A 21,186-nucleotide genomic window follows, 5' to 3' on the forward strand; every position below is an offset into this window, starting at 1 on the left:
ATTAATTTTTGAGTATACAACATTTGAGCTTATTTTTTTAAATTTCTTTTTGGCTGATTACATTGTTTGTTTGTTCAGAATGATAGAATACCCTATATCACTGCCAGACAGTAAAAAATATATTTATCAACAAAGAAAAATAAATAAATGAAAAAAAAACTGTTATTTATATTATTATACGTTAAATTATTATTTATAAATATATTTTTTAATTTAAAATATTAATGTATAAGTCTAAGTAATTTTGTGGGTCATAAAACTGGCCTCGTGCTAAAAGAAACACACAATGTCATTGCGATTTAAAAATTTTTTAATTTATATATATAACCAATATAACGCACATATTTGTTGTTAATATTCTGTGCCAAAAATACGTATGATCAATGTGAATATTATTTTTAAAAAATAATAATATTTTTATATCAAGTTTAATAAAAAAAATTTAAACAACAAATGAAAATATATAAAAAACTTGAAAAATAATTTTATCTTGCTGTGAAATCTAAAAAGAATATAATTTTTTTATTTTTGATGATTTTTTTTTGTTGTTCGCAGAAATAGTATATAAAATTGTTGTTGACTCAAGATAACTGCATTGTTAAAAAAAAGGAAAAAAAAAAAAAAAACATAAATTCCGACAGTAAATATAAAAATGAAGAAAAAATAAAAAATAAATGAGGACAAATATGTTATCACAAAAAAATTTAAAGAGGGTTATAAGCAACGTAATTTAAGTATCCAATAAAGTCAAAATGAATTGAGTGTTGAGTTAGATAATCAACGATATAATCAGGAAGAAAATAAACAGCTATTTTCACATCATGATTTTAAAATATACTTAAATTTTCAAATGTCTGGATATATATTGGACAACAGCCAGGTTGACAATATTATCCATCAGATTTATTTATATTATTTTTTTTTTTTCAACTTGTATGAATTATTTTTCATTTGGTTTTTTTATAAATATATTCAAAAACATTTAGTGAAAGACAAAATATATATAGTCTATCGTATTTTACAAATTTAGAAAATGTTTATTAAAAAATAAAATTATCTCTTTGTATATTAAATAGTAGGATTTATTTATTTTTTTATATTTTGCAATTGACTTTATTGAAAAACATAATTAAACCAAAATAAAAGTGTCCTAAAAGTTAATAATTATTAGAATTTTTTATTTTTTGTTTTAATAATTTTTAAGTATAGATTTGTGATGTGTTTTTTTAAAAAAACGCACTTGAAACAAAAAAGAAGATGAAATTTCTGAGGATGAAACTCAGCTTTGGTTTCTATGACAACAGACGTGCAAAAAAGTCCATTGATACTATCAAACTATATACATACATGAATCTCACAAATACACAAGCAAAAAAATACCAAAACTTTTTCATTAAAAAAAAAAATCTTCTTTTTATTTATTTATTCATTTTTTTATTCTCATTTCGGTATATAAAAGAAATTTAAATATTTTTTATTCAAATATATCTTCATGTGGGTGTTAACCCATGCAAAACTCATCATTTTTATCGATGCATCTTCATCTTTTAAAGACATCTTCATATTTATCAAACAAAACGAAAAAAAAAAAAACATTCAAAATTCCAGTGAATGAATTTTTTGGAGCGAATATAAATAATTTTTTAAATGAAAGATCAATTGTAAAATATATTTTTAAAAATCTAATTAATTTTAATGATTTTTTCAATTTAAAAATTTGTCTTTCAAAAGCTAAAAATATATATAAATATAAATTAGAAGATTTTGCTCGTTTTTTTTTTTTTTGTTTTAAACAACTTTGAATGACAGTTTTATTAATAATTATGATTGCTTTTTATTTCGAAGCCACTCACTTAATCAGTTAATATATTATATACAAGTATACTAAATGAATTTAAGAAGATAATAAAAATTATTATTTATACAGTAGAAAAATTTAATTAACAATATATATTTTCTGTCAATGGAAAACTTGTTAATGGTCTTGTCAAAAAATAAAAGACAAATAAAATAAATTAGGAGGTAATAATAGACTATATATATCAAAACCTTGAACTTGTATTTAATTTTTTTTTAAAACTAAATTTGTCTAAATAAATTTGGAGTATTTAATGAAAAAATTTATCAACAAATGTTTTCATCAACTTTAAACTTCACTAATTTCAAATTTAAAAAAAAAATCATTAATTTTTTTTCATAAATAAATATAAGCTATACAGATATGTATTTTTTTTTTTTCAAGAAATAATTTTTCTTCTTTACGTAACAAGTGAATACGAAACACTGTAACAAAAAAAAAAAAAAAAAAAAAAAATTTGACTCTTGGTATAAACGGCTAATTAGAGGATGCAAAAAATAAATAAAATAAGCCAATGCTCTTTCCACGAAAAATATAAGAGTTCAATGATAATGAAAAATAAAAAAATTAGGGGCAAATAAAAAAAATTATTTTACACAAGCTCTTTGACTTGCAGAAAAAAAAAAATTTCACATATGTGTTTAGTAATGTACACAGCCCACACATGAACCTACAAACAAAGTTCTCAACTTTGTTTACATAAACCATGCTGTTTTGCAATAAAAACAATTTCCAAAAATATTTTTTTTTATGAATAATTATAATTCATTGATTTACCCCTTTCAATAATTATCATTTTTATTTTTCTTTCATATTATAAATTTTATTATTTAAACAAAGTGATATATTATTTTTTAATTATCGAAAAGGAAAAAGAAACAAAATAAAATAAATAGTATGTGCGTAGGTGTTTGAATGAGGTGATTGTACTTTTGTTTAAATTAAAATTGATAATAATTATAATATTTATTTTGATGATGATGATGATGATGATAAAATAGTATTTTATTGAAATAATTAATTTGGATAGCTTTGAATATATCTATAGTGATACACATTATTAATATTGAAACATTGAACTGTGAGCTTTTTTAACTTTTTTTTTGTTATTTATTATTTATTTTTTTTTTAGTTTTTGGGGTGGGGCACAGTTAACCAAACGTGTGGAGGAGTGGCGTCTGCGTCTACGACCTTGGTCGGGGTCGTATCAAGGTCGTGATGATGGTCGGGTTTAGCCGACAAACTTCGTACGCAAGTCCCAAGCATGAAAGATCAATGCCAGGGTCAATGCCATACACGCGATATAAATTTCATCAAAATCCATAAATACTATTATAAAATCCATCATCAACATCATCAACATCATCATCATCTTCATCATCAAAAACAACTTATACTTGTCAATATGTATTATCATATATTTTTGTTTTTATAAATTCACGCATGAAAATTTACACCGCCTTTTAATATCAAATTTTGAGCTTTTTTGTTAAGTATGAAAAAAAAATTTCTCTCTCTTATATATATTCCTGGTTATCTGATTTTTTTTACTATATCATATTTTTTTTTTTTTGGTTAATAAATGTTAAACGCCCTCAATTTCTGTTTTATTTTTTTTTTGCTCAAAGGCAAAGCGTACAAAATTGCTGCTGTTTTTATCGGTCATGAAAATCAGAGTTTCGTGGAACTCATGGCATCGACCAGAGCACATACATTGGATTTTTATCTGATAAATAAGTTTGGGCTTTAATATTGCTGGAAGCTTGTAAAACAATATTTTGATTATATTAAATTTTTATATAGAATAAAAAAAAAATTATATACATCAATATCATAAAACTTATATGATTTTTAAGAATTAACTGAATTTAAGAGTTTATTTTTTTATATAAAATATTCTACAATTATTATTATTAATAAATAATAAATGACCTTTTTTTTTTTTTTTAAATAATATCATTAGTGAGATAAATTAATAATATTTATAATTAAAATTTTTATCAATATTATTTTGTTTCCTTGTAGTTTTTATCAAAAATATAAAAAAAATAAAAAAATTTGTGAGTTAATTTAATTATTCATGTTTTCATAATTTTATTGTATTTATAACGCAATAAATTTAAAATAAAATTTAAATTACTGTTGCAGTTATAAACACGAGATAAAAAAAATTTTAAAAAAAATAAAAAAAATTGATGTGGCAATGGCACTGCTATCACACATTATGAGGTTATCAGCTTTGATTGTGACCAGTACAAATGATAACCTTGAGTCTCAATTTTTTAATATTCATTAACAACACTAATAGCCAAAAAATCAAATTAATAAAACTATTTTAAATTAACATTATATTAATAAAACGTTACAGAAAGTTATAAAAATAAATAAAAAAAAAAAAACAAACAAACAAACATTAAAAACAAATTTAAAAAAAAAAGTATATTTTAAAAATTTTATGTTATATTAATTTCAACGTCGACGACCTGAAAAAATGCTTTTACAAATGTTATCTTATCACGCAAAAATAATAAAAGGATGATTACATTATTAGTAAGGAATTTAATGTATATAAATGAAAAACGTCCATGCATCATCATCAAAAATAAATAAATAAAAATATTTAAAATGCATATATGATAATGCCCTTGATTGTTAATTTAAAAATTCAACTGAACTTTAACGAACCCTTCTGATAGGTATGAATAAATTATTAATCTTTTTGACATTGTAATTTATTTTTAAAAAGGTCATACAAATCCCTTAACATTTACACACACACAAACACACATGAAAGTATCTTGACCTACTCCAAGTAACTTCCGTGGGCCAGTCAAACAGGACGCGATTAATTCACTGTACCATTATCGAAAATTTCGTGAGCCATGAAAGTAACAATTAAATAAATTTTATTTTTATATGCATACACAAAATTAATATGATTAAATTTTTTTTTCATTTATTTTATTATTTTTATCGTGAATTTAAAGGATAATTTAATTATGTATTTAGTTTTTTATTTTTTTTTTGAGGTGTTAATGCAAGATGTGAATTTACTGAGTTTATGAAAAAAATCAATCGAGCTTATTTCGTTTCTCTTGTTGGTCCCTGGTAAAACGAAAAATATTTTTGACGCAGACTCCAAGTCGTCGCTCTATTATATACTTATATTCTCAAGTGTCTGATAAATGTGCTTTTTGAATTTAATAAAAAATGATTATTTATATTAAATATTCACTGATTAATTTTTTTTTTTATTTTGGGTATTATTTTTGTAGCAAATTTTTAGGGTAAAAAAGATAATCAAAAATTTCTCTGTCACGGTCAAATAAAGCCTAGGTCGGGAATAATCATATAATTCCGTTTTTTTTTTTTTATTTTTGTTTCAGCGAATTTTTTCCGACAAAATTTTATAAATTATAATTTTTATTAATGTAAATTAATTATATTTAGTTAATTTTTTTTTTTAACATGTTGGTGGGTGATTAATTGAATTTTTTTGTGGGAGTTAAATTGACCCTGAGTTAAAAAATTAAATATGAATTGAAAAGATTTTTTTTAATAATAAGAATAATTGATGGAAAATTTTTATGTTTAAACTGCGCGTGTTATAATAATTTTAATGTTTTGTGCAATTAAGTGAAAAAAAAGTCATTAGTAGATATACAGACGAAATGAAATTATTTGTCAAGGTTGGTGAACACACTGGCACCAAAATATATATTTTTTTAAATTTCATGTTAATACCATACGAAAAAGAAAGCATTGATCAAATTTATAAAATTATTTAAACAATTAAAATATATAATTAAAACTCATTAAGAAAAAATATTTAAAATTATTTAAAAACAATTTATCATTATACATAAGTACTATATATATCTTTAGAATTTTTATGCAAAATTTATGTAAAATTGTTTTTAGATGATTTGTCAATGACACATGTCAAGCGTCTCATTTCAAATATGCCAGTCTTTCTAGATGATAAAACGACGTCCGGTTCAAGCAAAAAAATATAAAAAAAAAAAACTTATGACTCGATTCATTATAAGAATAAGACAATTTAAAAAAAAAAAAAACTAAAGAGACAAAATTCAAGTCATATAACCAGTCTTTAGCTAGATCTTTTTGTCTTTTATTATTTTCCTTCCAAATGATTAATATAATTCTTAAAATAAATCTATTATTTATTATAAAAAACAATAGAAAAAAAAAGTAGCTTAATTATAAATTTTCAAAAAATAAACTTGATCAAAATAAAAATACAAAAAAAGTTCAAATCAAACTATGAATGTTTTTGAACTTGATTATTTGTTTGATTGTGAATTTGATAAATAAAATTATACAATATATATTATAAAAATATAACATTGTTGTAAATGATAAATATATATAGAAAGTATAAAATAAAGTTGGCGCGAGGGCAAATTGTTACTGATATATACATATATGTTACCTCAAGTGGCTATAGTTATGTAACGAGGTCAGTTGCGCCTGGTTTTTCTGACGCATTTGCCAGCTTTTGCAGACGTTTTGTGATGCCGCAGCACCAATGACACTATATATATACATCACAACATTGTATGTACAATATAATGAAGAAGAAAATCAAGAAAAGCTATTTGCTAATGCACTAGCATACTTTAAAATTAAAAAATCAACAATATCATGCGGATAAAGTCGTTTAACAATTAACATCAATGAAAATGTTTTATATTATGATTATTATTCATAAAATTTATTAGCTATTTTAACAAATGCAAATAGTGATAAATTAATGGTAAGATTTTTTAGATTTATTGAATGTGTCTTGAATTTTTTTGCATGTTTTTAATGTATATTGTAAATATTTTAAAATTACTAAATTTGTTGGTCAACAACATTCTTGGCTTTGGGATTTTTTTTTTTAATTTTAAAATAGCTATTTATACGAGAAATTATTCACCTGGTGCATGACTTTTTAATGAGTCAACTTAGACATCATCAGATATCCGTCAAAATTTTAAAAATTCAGGGAAAATTAATTGTTGAAATTTATTTTTTTAAGAACACTTATTTATATATATTTAAAAAAAAAAAAAAAACAGGGAATTTTGAGACAGTTAATTTACTGTTGGTATGGATTTGAAATTTCTATTGGAAATTTTTTTTTTTTAATTTATAGTCCGTATTTTTTAAAACTATATGTTAATTTGTCTCGTAAAAAAAAAGTTTTTCAAGTATGAAAATTAATGATTTATTTTTTTTCAACATCATTATTCAACACTTGACAATTTATTTAACCGGAAATTTTCATGATTCATACTTTTCGTTTTTTTTTTTTTTTTTCGTTGAATAATAATTAATATTTATTGAAACGAAAACACAAAAAAAAATTTCATAACTTTATTTTAATATTGGAAATATAAAATTGTAAAATACACTATGTATTTTTTACTTATATATTTATTTAACAAAAATATATTGCGACTTAAATTTAAACCACGATAATTATATTCATGAGAAAATAATAGAATATCAAATTTTCAATCTTTTGACGATAATAATTATGTATTAAACTATGTAAAAAAAAAAAAAGGCATACAGACAAAAAAAAATTAAATATGCATTGACCTCTTGTTTCATATGCATCTATAGCTACTAGAAAATTTCATTTAAATGCGATTCCACGTATCGACAACATTACACAGCATTAAAAAAAAAAAATAAAAAGAAATTTTATTGTCACAAAATGTGCAATTGATTTCCCAGAATTTCATCAAGTATAAAAATAAAAAAATGAAATTTACTTTTATTTATATTTAAACATTATAAAAACTTTAAAAAAGTTTCTTTTTAAATATTATTATTATTATTATTTTTGATTCAACAAATTTAAACTTGTAAAAAAAAAGAAAATTTTTATAATTTATCTTTTAAAATATACGTTTGATGATGGAAAAAAAAAAATGTATATAAAAAAATGAGGTAAAAACTTTCACAATAATGTGACTGTATAAATTTTTGATCAGTTAAATAATAACTGTAATGTAAATTAAATTATTTGATATTAATCAGTAATTATAAAAGTTGAATTATCAAGACAAGTTTACGATGTAATGAAACAAGTTGAATTTTTTTTTTTTTTTTCGTTTTTTTATCACAGTGAAAAGGAATGAAGAAGTTACTGACCTACATATATCAGACAAACATTTTATTAACATCCGTTTATTTATATTTATTATTATTATTTTTATCCTCATTTTTTTTTTTTTTTTGTTGTAAAACTCATGACCAATTAAGTTGACTTTCACCGAGTTTAAATTCACATACACACGTGGTTAAAATATTTTCAATGATTTTTTTTTTAATATAAAATCTACCCTCTCTAAATAATTAATGCATAATTTATAATTTAAAAAAATTTAATAAAAATTATTGAATTATTAAAAAAAAAATATAAAAATATTTAAATAAAAAATTTCAACAGTCAATGAATAACTTGTTGTTATATTAATCAGCAATAATGTAATTTATGAAAATTCATTCACGTAATGATGATGATGATCGATAAGGTCTTTAGCCTTAGTTATGCATAGTTAATCAATTTTTTAAATAATGACATTAGTGGTGTGTCAAGAGGTGAAGGAAAAACCAAAGTAAACACCGATAGAAAATTTAAAAAACAAATTATAAAATAAAAAAAAATCTACACTTAATTATCAAGATTAATTAAAAAAATATAAATAATGATTTAATTAAACATAAAAAAAAAAAAAAAGAAGAGACATGTGTGTGTGTGTATAGGAGGAGAAGAAGACAGAGAGAGAGAAATTTAAAATTGTACTTGTCAAGTTTGTAATGGTGCAACAACAGTTCAAGGCTTATCTTATTTAGCATATGTGTAATTGTATTATACGTATATATATATTCACCGACATAAATATATATACATAAGACAGTGCAGTCACTCTATTTGAAGGCAAATATCAGTGTAGAACAAATTACGTCATCTTGACTAATGCCCGAGTTATATAAACCCCCATACACACATCATAATCATCATCATGTACTAATATAAAAAAAATTGTATATATATATACATATATGTGCCACTGACTCTTCAAGTTTTACCCCTCTCATTTTTTTATCTCTCTCATGTACATATTACTTCAATGTCTCTCCTTATAATCTTTATCGTCTCAACAACTGCATCAATGTACTTTTACATTTATATATATAATATAATGTCTATTGAGTCTATCTATACTAATTCCTTTTTTTTCTTAATACATTTCAATACTTTTAATAATAAATTTTAGTTATTTAATTTTTTCCTTGACTTTGACTTGCAAATTTTATCAATTAAATATTTTTAATTCATTATCTAAATAATTTTCCTTTCACGTAAGAAAACTATTCAGTTTTTTTTTCGTTTAAATAAATGAAATTGTTTGGTTTTTTTTCAAGATAAATATATTATTATGTAATTAATAAGTTGAGTAATAATATGGGGAGGGGGGGATTTTTTTCTTCTTTTTACATTTTATCATATATGAATTTTTAATATTAAAAATACCGGAAGATTTTAGTCTGGGAACAATATATGATTTGAATATAACAAGATACTTCCTGTAATACTTTCCTAACGCCTCGATTGTGATGATACAGAAAAAAGAACAGTTAATTAAACAATACTGCAAGCTGATGACACGTATAATATTTTTAGAATAATAGTATTAATAATGTGGATTTTCATTATTAGTTTATTTATTTTTTTAAATTTTATTTCTTGAATCAATTGAAGCCAGGGTCACTGGTACTTGAGTCGTTAACTCTGGCACGTGAGATTCATTGGCTCTTTTAATGTTAAACGTCAACAATTTTTTATTTTTGGACCCGACAATAAAATAACAAGTTAAATGTATAGGTATGATATTTCCAATAGATAAATAACGAAAATAATATATTGGAAATTATCATGTAGGATTAAAGAATATTATCGCCATAGATTGTTTAAAGTAACAATGTTGATGATGCCTTTTAACCTGAAGAGGTGATTAAATTAATGACCAGAAGGCCTCTTACCTTATATTCAAGCAGATTTATGAAGAAAGGTGTTCAGATGATGCTCTCATTCACTGTCTGAATCATCAATTTTTTATGATTTCATTAGTAGACAAGTGAAATGTTTAAATGCTGCCACTCGTGTCTGTCCATAATGATTCTCGGATGATTTTAATTTGCACAAACTAAAATATAAAAAAATAAAATGATAAAAATTATTATTATTTTTGTTGTTTGAGTATTTATTTATCTCAATTTTAAACTAAGCTCCAAGCTAAAATCTACCAGATAAATTTTGTTTTGCTCATTTTTAATTATTTATTTAACGATATCATTTTAGCAAATCATAAATGTGGACTAATTAGGATTTATTGTTAACAAAAAAATTAGCGAATCAATTCAATTTCATTTAAAATAACAACTGTCTATCCAATTGTTGGATGAAAACATTGTGTCTCATTCAAAAGGATTTTTTTCATCGAATATTTTCTACTCGTGGCAGTTGATTCTGCTTACTCCGGTGCTCAACGATTCATTTTATTAGTATATTTGATTTTATTAATAATAAAATCAGGTGACAAGCTTTAATGAAATTTTTTTTTTTCTAAATAATCGTGAAATATAATGCTATTAATCGATTTATAATTGAACTACTATCACCCTGTAGTTTCTTTACTTTAATTAGGTCAGTATTTAATATAAAATACCATCAATTTTATTTCCTAATTAAACGCGTTTCATGATAAATTACTCAATTGCTTGAAATTGATGTAATTAATTTTCAAACAATTTGTCAATAAAACAACTGAAACTTGGGTACCTTTTATCACCATCAGCAGCATCATTACGTGCTTTCAACAGTGGTTATCTGTTGATTTATGAGCACTTGCTTATTGATCAAAAGCTTAATTGATACTCAGTCTTGATCAGCTTTAAATTACCCAATATCTGTAATTAGTGACACAAAAACATTTTAGCGAAATGTTGAATAAATAAAAAAAATGATTAAATAATAATAAAATAAATATATTTACCACCATTTATTAGAACCAAGATATTTGCTACTTGTCCAGCCATATTTTTCAAACAATACCAGGTCACACTTCTTGAAATCTGTAAAGATAAAAAAATAAAAATTATAATATCAGCACAATAATTATTAACAAACAACAAATAACATTATTAACTCAATAAACAACATATTCATAAACAATAATTATTAATTAATACATTATGGAGCACTCAAGTCTCAAACTACATTTTATCTCCAAAATAATTTATCTTATAGGGCCGTAAATGACAACAATTCTGATCCTCAATTAATGACAAATAAAACAATAAATAAACTAATAAATGCACAATAATTGAATAGATAATGAATAAATTGATAAATAATATGAAAATTTGATAGTTTAAACCCGAATGAGTGCAAATTTTTGTAAATATTTATTTACCGGTCTAGAACAACACAAACCTAACCTCAATAATCAATTTATCTAAATATTTTTTTTTTCTGACATTGATTGAAGTTAATTATACAATCCTCGTAAACACGGTCATTTATTTAATAGAAATTAACAAATTATATTATTAATGACAATATTTATTTACCTTTATTCCATTTTGCATTGCAGAAGTCATCGGAGATTTTTTTCACTTGAGAAAATAAAAACAACGACTGTGCTGCCATTTGGTGGCAACGTGAACTAAAATTAACTGCGCAGTTATTTTTTATAATAATAATAATAATAATAATAATAATAATAATAATAATCAAAAAGCATTATTATTGTTATTATTATTATTATTATTATTAATAATTGTCAACAATAAAAACTATAATAATTTATAAATAAATATTTATACATTAAATAAATTATTAAAAATTAATACGATGAACAATTGTCTGTTTTTTTTATTTTTTTGAATAAACAATTTCTGTCAAAAAAAAAAAGGATTATAAACAAAAACAAAGATTATCATATAATTATAATTAATTGAAAATGAAATATATATTCATAATTTTTGTTTTATTATACATTTTGTACGTAATACAAAGCTCACGTATTTATTTATGAATAAATTACGACTTTTATAAATAATTTTTAATTTAAACATACAGTAATTTTATTATTGTTGTTTTTTTTTTGTTTTTATTCAACTTTGAAATATTAGTTGAGTATTAAAATACTGAGTTACCATCTACATATTTACATACAATATAATATTACAGAAAGTAAAGACTTACGACAATTATATAATATTAAATTTAAATAAAGCACATAACAATTTAATAATGAAATTAATGGTAATTATTAACACAAGGCAGCAAGTTTTCGTAATGAATTAAGATCTCTCATTAACATTTGAATTGTTTGTTTTGTTTTTGGATCAATATCTGTTTCTTGAGTAGTATCATCAGAGTCCATAGCTTCTAAAGCACAAACTTGAACTTCAACATTTGTTAACAATGCATCAAGATGTTTTTGAAAGTGTTCAACATGTTCAAGTAAACGTAAACGACATTCTGCTGGATTAATTGGTGCTTCTGGTTCTGGTATAAATGGTTGAGCAGGCACCATAGATAACATTGGTTTAATATCAATATTTTCATTATCCAAAAATGTTTTTTTATCAATTAAATCATTATCATTAAAATTAACAAAATCATCAAATTTTTTATCATCACAATTAAATAATTTATCATCTGATTTTAATAATACATCATGAAATATATTTTCTTTAATATCTTCTTTTTTAATAATTGACATTTTTAAATCATCTGACATTGTATTTGTATCTTCTTCAAGTATTTTCATTAACTCGCTATCTGATGATATTAATTTATCATCTGAATTTTTTTCAACAATTTTTTGATCATCAATTATTTCTTCTTTTATGGAATTATTATTATTTTGTAAATTTATTGATAATTCATTGTCTTCTTGTTTTTTAATTATTTCTAAAATTGGAATTGGATTTGTATCTTTCTCAACAATATCTAATTTATCCCAATTTTTAGACCATAAATATAATTTTGGATGATCTTTATTACGTGCAATATTTATTTTAACTCTAAGACTATGTAGCATTTGTTGAATTTTTAATAATGAACCAACAAGATCATATGAACGTTTTAACATTGCTGTTCTTTTATTAATAGCTGTTTGATCTTTTGTTCGATTTGATAAAATTGGAAGTTTACCTTCTTTAATCCAATCTTGATCATGAATATATTTTTGTGATGGACGTTGACGATACGGATGACGACAAATATAACATATATATTTATCAGGTACATCTTTTTCACGTTCAATTTCATTACAATGGCCATGTTGCCAACATAAACACAAATCACACTGTATCATTAAACCATCTTCTTCACTATAACCACATGTACAATTTATTATTTCTTCTCTTTTTAATTGTTCAACTTTAACCATTTCACCATTAATCATCATCATAACACCCTCACCATCTAGAAATAATCAAACAAGAAAAAAACAATTAGTACATTAGTTTTTTGTATGTTGAATAAAAAACAGTAGATAATTAAAATAAAATATATAAACAATAATTAATAACCTTCTGACATGATTTGATAATTATCATTTGGAGTACACTCTATTTTTTGTCTGGCGAATCATTTAGCTGACCTACAGTGTGATGAAAAAATAAATAAAATAAAAAGAAATATAAAATCATAAAATAATACTTTTAAAAAAATATAATGTTTAATGTTTTTATAATTGACTTACTGCTTTTATTATCATCATCACTTTTGTATCTGATTTACGTCGACTAAATCTGTAGACTGGTTCAGCTGGACCCTCAGCATCAAGTGCACTGTCATCTAGATCTCCATAGTCATCAGTGAGCTCTAGTATGCCTGATAACACAATGATTTTAATAGTTAAAAAATAAAACAAAATTAAAAAACAACTAATATTTAAATAAAAAATAAAATACCTTGACGTTTTTTACTTTTTGTTGATGCATCAGAACTGTACTCTGATAGCTGTCGTTTTCTATGACCTCTTCCTTTTTCAATATGTGTTTCATCAAGTAATTTTAATTTATCATTTTTAATTACATCAGTAGAAATAATAGATCTCACTGGTAATAATGTTTTAATACCAGTTTGAGTTTTTTCTTCTCTTATTTTCATATCAAATAATGTACCAGGTGACATTGCACAATTTGCCTCATTTCTTTTAACAACATCATCATCATGATCTAAGCTTCTCGTTGGTGACATCATTTCAAATTTTTTAATATCATTAATATGACCATTAACTGTATCAGATACAATATTATTATCTGATATAACTGTAGATGCAACAGACACACTTTGACTAGGTGAATTAACAAATGACAATGCTATTGGTTTTTCTTGAAGTGATTTACGTTTTTCTGAAAACGTGATTTCAGTGTTGCATCAACAACTGGTTCACCAATTGTTCTTGCATATGCAAGATCAGCAACATTTGGTGTTGAGCCTAAATATTTTGCATACTCTGGATGATAATGTTTAACATGCATTTGTAAAAGATTTTCTTTACGGACTGTTTTTGCACAGCCTTCTTTTGGACATTTATATGAATCATCCACCATTTCAATTTTTAATGAACCAATATAGACAGCTATTAGAAAAAAAAAAAAAAACATTAATTTATCATTTTATGAATTTTAATTTTGTTTTATTTTTAATTGTTTTGAATTAACACAACAATTTTATACTTACAATATGTCATTGCTGATGTTAGCAAAAACAAAAAACAAAACCAATTCAGAATATATATAAATATATTTTTTGTTAATTTTAAAAATAGATAAAGATAACTTACATGTGTTGTTAACTGGAGTAGATACTGAAGAAAATGGTGTAGCTGGAGTATTCATTGAACCAGCAGGTGTCAATGAAGAATTATCAATTGATGATGTCAATGATGGTGTTGTTGATGTTGCTGTTAATGTTGATGATGACGTTGACGTTGACGATGAACATGATGATGATGATGATGATTGTGGTAAAAGTAGTTTAGTCTTTGGTAAAAGTGTTTTAATTTTTTTAGTTGGTTCACTTGATAATTCAATTTTTGGCTTAGCAATACTTAAACGTTTTTTTCTATGTATACAAAAATCAAACATTTCTGGATCAAAATCAGTATGTAATTGTGTATGAAAAAATGTTCTAACATCACTTTTTGTACGAAATTTTTTTCCACTATGCATAAATAAAACATCCCATTTACCAGCTGAATTACCACTTCGACGTTGTGTAAAATGTCTTTCCCAACCATCTGGTATTCTTTTATCTGCTACAATTATTGATCTTCTTGTTCCTAATAATAACAACAAAGAAATAATAATAATAATAATTAAAATATTGTTTTTATATAAATAAATGTAATAATTTAAATAAATAGTGGTTGATCTCACCATTATTACCATCAACTGTAAATGATTCAACTCCTTTTGGTTCACCATCAACCCACTCAGGACTATCATCATCTTGATCAAGTAAATCATATTTTGGTGATTCTTTTTTAATTTTTGGTATTTTTTGTTTTGTTTGTTTTATAGAATCAAAATTTTTTGATTGTTCAACACCAGAATCATAATATACAGTTGTTTCAGCTTCATTATTATCACCATTAATTGTATCAACAATATCAAGTGTATCTTCTTTTTTAATAATTTGTTTTTCTGGTGTTTCAGATTTTGTTTTTTTACGACTAAATAAATCTATAACTGTATGTTTACGTTTTTTATCTCTACGTTCTTGTTTACTTCCTATATATGTGTCTTGTTCCATTGTTGTTTCTTTCTATAATTAAATTGATTTATCAAACACAACAAAATTAAAATATTGACAGTTGATTTGCTTGTCATATTTTTAATGCTATAATTGAGATTATTTTTAACACTTTCTTAAACTAAATAATTATCCAAAGGTATTAATAAACAATACTTGTAATATTATCAAATTATTAAAGATCCAATCCAAGCAACTTGAAAGCACAAAAAAGAAAGAAAAAAAAAACAAGAAAACTTTATAAAATGGAGTAGTGTAACATAAACCAATTATAGAAAATCAAATGAAATGAAATCAAACTGTCTACTTGTGTTTATGAATTATTGACCAATTCATCAATATAATATATTTTTTAGATCAATGAATCAGAGATGATTAATCAAATATTGTGATTAATGTTTTAGCTTGTCTTTAAATGAATAAAAACATAACCTCACTAACATTAGACCTACCTTGTTTGATGTATCAGCAATTTTAGTCATTTTAGATGATTTCACAACCTTGGCATAACCGTCATCAAACAAAACATCATATCGATCTGTTGAATAAAATTCAACATAATTAGAGCAATATTTAAAAAAAAAAATGAACCAAAATATTTATGTTAAAATGGTATTAGTTTATTTTTAGTGCAAACGTCAAATCTGTCCAAAGATAATAATTATATGTTTGTCTTTGTCATACACTCATTGGAGTATATATCTTTACAGTATGTACATGAAATTGTTAAACAGATGAGGCTAGGTTACAAACACAATACTTACCATTTCCCAAAACAGCACAAACTCTTGCTGGATATTTTCTTCCATCAGCCCATGTTGCTAGAACTCTATCACCAACAATAAATTCTCGCATATTTGTATTTCTGTAATATTTAAAAAACTATTATTCAACTATCTTTTGTTTAAAAAAAATTTAAAAAACAAAACTTTGTTTATAAAATTTGATTTGGCTTTTTTTTTTTTTTTTTGGTTAAAACGACAATGGAAGCACAACGCCACTAAACTCGCGTCAAACTTTCGCATTGATACAACCCCATAAAATTAATTTGAGCGGGCATTTTTTAAATCTCAGGTGTGTATCATGCTTATTTTTGTTACAAAAAAAAAAAAAACTAAAATAAAATAAACTAATTAAAAATTAAATCAATATATAAGTATGGCTCTAATTGAAATTTCGAAAAAAAAAAATTCAACAAAATTAAAGTAGATTGAATAATTTAAACTAATTAAAAAAAAAAATTATTATCATGAACTTTATGTTTAAATTTTCTCGAGATTATTTTACATAATATTAATCTCAAAAAAACTTACGGAGTTGGTGATACCAGCGTCTGCTCGCTGGACGATGGAAAAAAAACAAAAAAAAAATGATAAAAATTATTAAATGAAATAGTATTATTAAAAGATAAAAAAAATTAAACTAAATGATGAATTTAATTGTTAATTAAAGCAACAACAACAACATACCTAGATGGTGGTTGTATTTTTCTAAGTCTTGAACTATCAATAGGGATCCACTCGTCATAACGTGAATTCCATTTATCAAAATGTATAAGAATTTCACGTTCAGTCCAATCAATTTCTACAACTTTAGCTGGAAACCTGTTTAATTAAATAAATAAAAATGTCAATTAAATATACACATATATTAACACTAATAATAAAAATTTATAAAACAATAATTACCATTGATTGTGATAATCTTTAGCTTCTAATCTTGAGCCAATAAAAAATGTTAAACCATTGCATGATACAGCTGGTTGACAATTTTTATCATCATCATTTAAATTATTTAAATTTATATCATCTAATAGTTCATCATTAATAATTTTATCAACTGGATAATGATTAATTGATGTATCAAATGATTCAATTATTGGTAATACTGTATCATCTGTTATATTTTTTTTTTCACCAGCAATTAAATTAATAACATTCAATGTTTCTTCTTCATTATCAACATTTGTTTCTTGTTTAATATCATTATCAATATCATCTGATTCTAATTGATTAATTGAACCAGTTGATGATTCTGGACGTGAATTACATGTTTCACCAGAACTATCATTTAAACTTGGTGATTCTGTTCTATTTAAATTTGGTATTATTGATTTATTTTTATCTAAATCTTGTTGATTATATGAGCCATTTAATATTCTTACTGGCATTGTTATTGGATCTGTAATTAATTAATAAATTACATCATCACATTTAAAATAATAATGCTAACTCTAAAAAAAAAAATCATTGACATAAAAATAAAAGCATCTTATCAAGTCAGCAACTGAGCAATTAAAAAAAATTGAAAAAAAATAAATTAACATTTAAATAAACCTTTCAAAATATTGTGCAATAAAAAAAAAATCAACAGGTCTAGAAAAATAACAAATTAAAAAATAATAAAATAAAAGAAAAAAAAAAAAATAATAATTTAAAAGATTGTCACGTAAAGATTATAGAATGTTTTAAAATTTATTTTTTTTTACACACAATCACATAATTTTTATTTATATTTCATTTAAATAAAAAAAAAAAAAAAAAAAAAAGATCCTATCGATAAATACAAAGACAAAAATAAATACAATAGTTAAATACACATACACATGTACACACGTATAGGCATATACAAGCGGCATAAATACCACACACATGTGCGTCAAAAGAACACGTCGGAGAACGTGCGAATGCCGACAAAAAAAAAAAAAGACATTTTTTTAATATTACACTAATTTAATATGAATTATTATAAATAATATAAACAACATGACAATAAATAAATGATATTATATATATTTTATTAATAATTTAAATATTAAAGTAAATAATTTATATTTTAAATAGAAAGTTTAATGACAAGGTCAATAATACTCACCAGGATGTTTGTCATAATCATGAAAAACACTTGGTACGGCGTTTTTTTTAAGTATTAATTCATGTCCTTTGATCGTCTCGTAATCAGTACGTTTAAAGTGACGATTACATATAACTATATTTAATGTTAATTCACAATTATCAATATCACAATTAACAATCCAATTATTTTTAACATCATCACTATTATATGTAAAATTATGAAATTTTATATATTCATTATTATTTATATAATTATCATCAATATCACAATTTTTCACGCAACATTTGCGCGCCATTCTGTTTTAGAGTTATATATTCCGTGTAGTTAGAATATATTTTTTTTTTTAGTAGTATGTATGTGTTGCTTCGACTACTGCTGCTGCTGCTGCTGTACCGTTGTTGCAGCATGCCGACCAATCGTCAATTCGTCGCACGGTTTTATGAAAAAAACAAGACTTTTTCATTTGACGAAACTATATAATACACACACCTCTTAAATGTATTATCATCATCAAGATATTTTATCATGTAATTATAATGCACAGGTCGAAGTGGCAATTAATATTTTTAATTATTTATTTTTATATTTGCCGCCGCAAAACACATTGTTGTTTTTTTTTTTTCTTATTAATAATTCACTTGTTATAATGATAAAATTAAAATAAATACAAGTCACATACACAATGATGTTATTTACTTTTTAAAATTTTTTTTTTATGAGCTTGTTTGTTCGAGGAGGAGTGTGCGAAATACACTGATGACTGATTGATCTTTTTTTACCGGACACGCTTGTTTTTTAGTACAATCGATATGTATTTTTATGTCGCAATAATGTTCGATATAAAAGTTTTATCTTAAGCTATAAATTGATGTTTGTATTTATTGATTAGATGTTTAATTATATTTTTATGATTTGTATGATGAATTTATTGAGAAATAACGTAATCATGATGATTGTTAATATTTTTTAAGTTTTTATATATATTTTTGACTATTTCGATTAATCGAAATGAACTATCGTTATAATTTTGGTATTATTATAAAATTAATAGTCAAATTTATTTTTTAAGTTTTAAATAAATTAATACATAGTCTTTCTCGAATATTCGTTATTGTTCTTTATATTTATTTACTCGAATATTCATAAATGGAATTTTTGTTTTGTTTTTTTTTTTTTTGGTGGTGTAAAATTACTTTAATAGTGTAAATAAAACTTAATGTCTATCGTCACGGAGTTGTGGAATTGACCAATGAGCGATTAATAATATTCACGTGACCTATTTAGCATTAAACTCATGTAAAAAAACCTTTAATATCAAGAGAGAGAAAAATATGCGCAGCCGCCGTTTCCGTCCTTTCGCTTTGAAGCGTTCTATCAACAAGATCGTTGATCACAGTGTGCTTGTTCTTTTTCCTTTGAGAAAAGCTAAGGCCTAATCGGCGACTTGCATACTTATTTAAATACATCGATTTTTATTTTAAATAAATATCAATTAATAAAATGACTACCACCGCTGAACTTGCTTGCGTTTACTCCGCACTCATCCTTGCTGATGACGATGTTGCTGTTACCGTAAGTTAAAAAAAAAATAATCTCATAACCTTAGAATATGTCACATGGCAGTGTTGGAATTTTTTAATACCAAATTGTTAATAATCAATTAAAAGTTGATAGTTTTTAGATCAATTAATACGTGATTGTTAATATTTTCATTTTATAATTTTTAGGGAGAGAAAATTCAAACAATCTTGAAGGCTGCCAATGTTGATGTTGAGCCATACTGGCCAGGTCTTTTTGCCAAGGCCCTTGAAGGTATCAACATCAAAGATTTGATCAGCAACATTGGTTCAGGAGCTGGTGCTGCTCCAGCAAGTGGTGGTAAGTTTCATTTAATTAATATCCATTTGAAAACACCTCCTTTCATCCACCAGATCAATACGTATTCTTGTTGATTAGGTCAGCGATAGCGAGGAAATTAATTTGTTAGAAGTATGTTGTCGGGTTTAACAATTATCCCAGTTAAAACTAGCTGCTATTTATCAACATTTTAAATTATTGTACTATTATTTGATCAAAGTATCATGAATGATATTCTAATGTTTTTTTTATTAATTTCGTTTAGCTCCAGTTGCTGCTGCTGCTGCTGCCTCAGCAGGTGAAGCTGCCCCAGCTAAAGCAGCTGAAAAGAAAGACGAACCAGAAGAAGAATCTGACGATGATATGGGATTCGGTAAGTTTAATTTAACAATCTCAATAAATAAATTCAATCACATCCTCCAATCTTAATGATTATTATTTTAGCATGTATTAGCTGAAAAATCATATTGATGATTAACTTTAAATGAATAATATCAATGCCATCAATATTCATTAAAACATTAAACAGAATATATTATTAATTATTTTCTTTGTTTTTTTATTGTGTTACAGGTCTCTTTGACTAGATTTACAAATGATTGAGGGTCCAATTCTGTCTATTGTACTTTGCGCAAGTAAAAAATAAAAAAAAATACAAAAAAAAAAACGTAAAAACAATGTCTAATGTATTTTATTTAATACCACAATTCATTTATTAATTTTAAGACTTTATTCGTCCTTGTAAAATTTCTAG

The 21,186-nt window shown here is 23.8% G+C and overlaps 2 protein-coding genes and 1 long non-coding RNA gene across 3 annotated transcripts; 1 reads left to right on the plus strand and 2 right to left on the minus strand.

Moving 5' to 3' along the window:
* Positions 1-9,928: 9,928 nt before the first annotated feature.
* On the minus strand, positions 9,929-11,593 carry LOC122849272. The gene is made up of 4 exons (XR_006373556.1): positions 11,513-11,593; positions 10,936-11,014; positions 10,722-10,849; positions 9,929-10,086 (listed from the first exon to the last, which is right to left on the minus strand). It is a non-coding gene; the product is annotated as an uncharacterized LOC122849272 (long non-coding RNA).
* Positions 11,594-11,993: 400 nt separating this feature from the next.
* On the minus strand, positions 11,994-19,003 carry LOC122855465. Its single transcript, XM_044156883.1, is given in 14 exon segments — positions 11,994-13,379; positions 13,495-13,525; positions 13,660-13,790; positions 13,871-14,332; positions 14,335-14,544; positions 14,646-14,657; positions 14,749-15,246; positions 15,344-15,731; positions 16,172-16,257; positions 16,484-16,584; positions 17,033-17,059; positions 17,189-17,323; positions 17,408-17,900; positions 18,594-19,003. Coding segments are annotated over 14 exon segments (4,014 nt in total). The 5' UTR covers positions 18,871-19,003; the 3' UTR covers positions 11,994-12,216.
* Positions 19,004-19,912: 909 nt separating this feature from the next.
* Positions 19,913-21,137, plus strand: LOC122849229 (60S acidic ribosomal protein P1-like). Its single transcript, XM_044147904.1, has 4 exons — positions 19,913-20,147; positions 20,303-20,453; positions 20,698-20,805; positions 21,006-21,137. Exons 1-4 carry the CDS (start codon positions 20,076-20,078, stop codon positions 21,017-21,019), a joined length of 345 nt encoding a protein of 114 aa, XP_044003839.1. The 5' UTR covers positions 19,913-20,075; the 3' UTR covers positions 21,020-21,137.
* The last annotated feature ends 49 nt before the right edge of the window (positions 21,138-21,186 follow it).

Source organism: Aphidius gifuensis, linkage group LG1 (genome assembly GCF_014905175.1).
Source record: "Aphidius gifuensis isolate YNYX2018 linkage group LG1, ASM1490517v1, whole genome shotgun sequence".
Classification (NCBI taxonomy): Eukaryota; Metazoa; Arthropoda; class Insecta; order Hymenoptera; family Braconidae; genus Aphidius; species Aphidius gifuensis.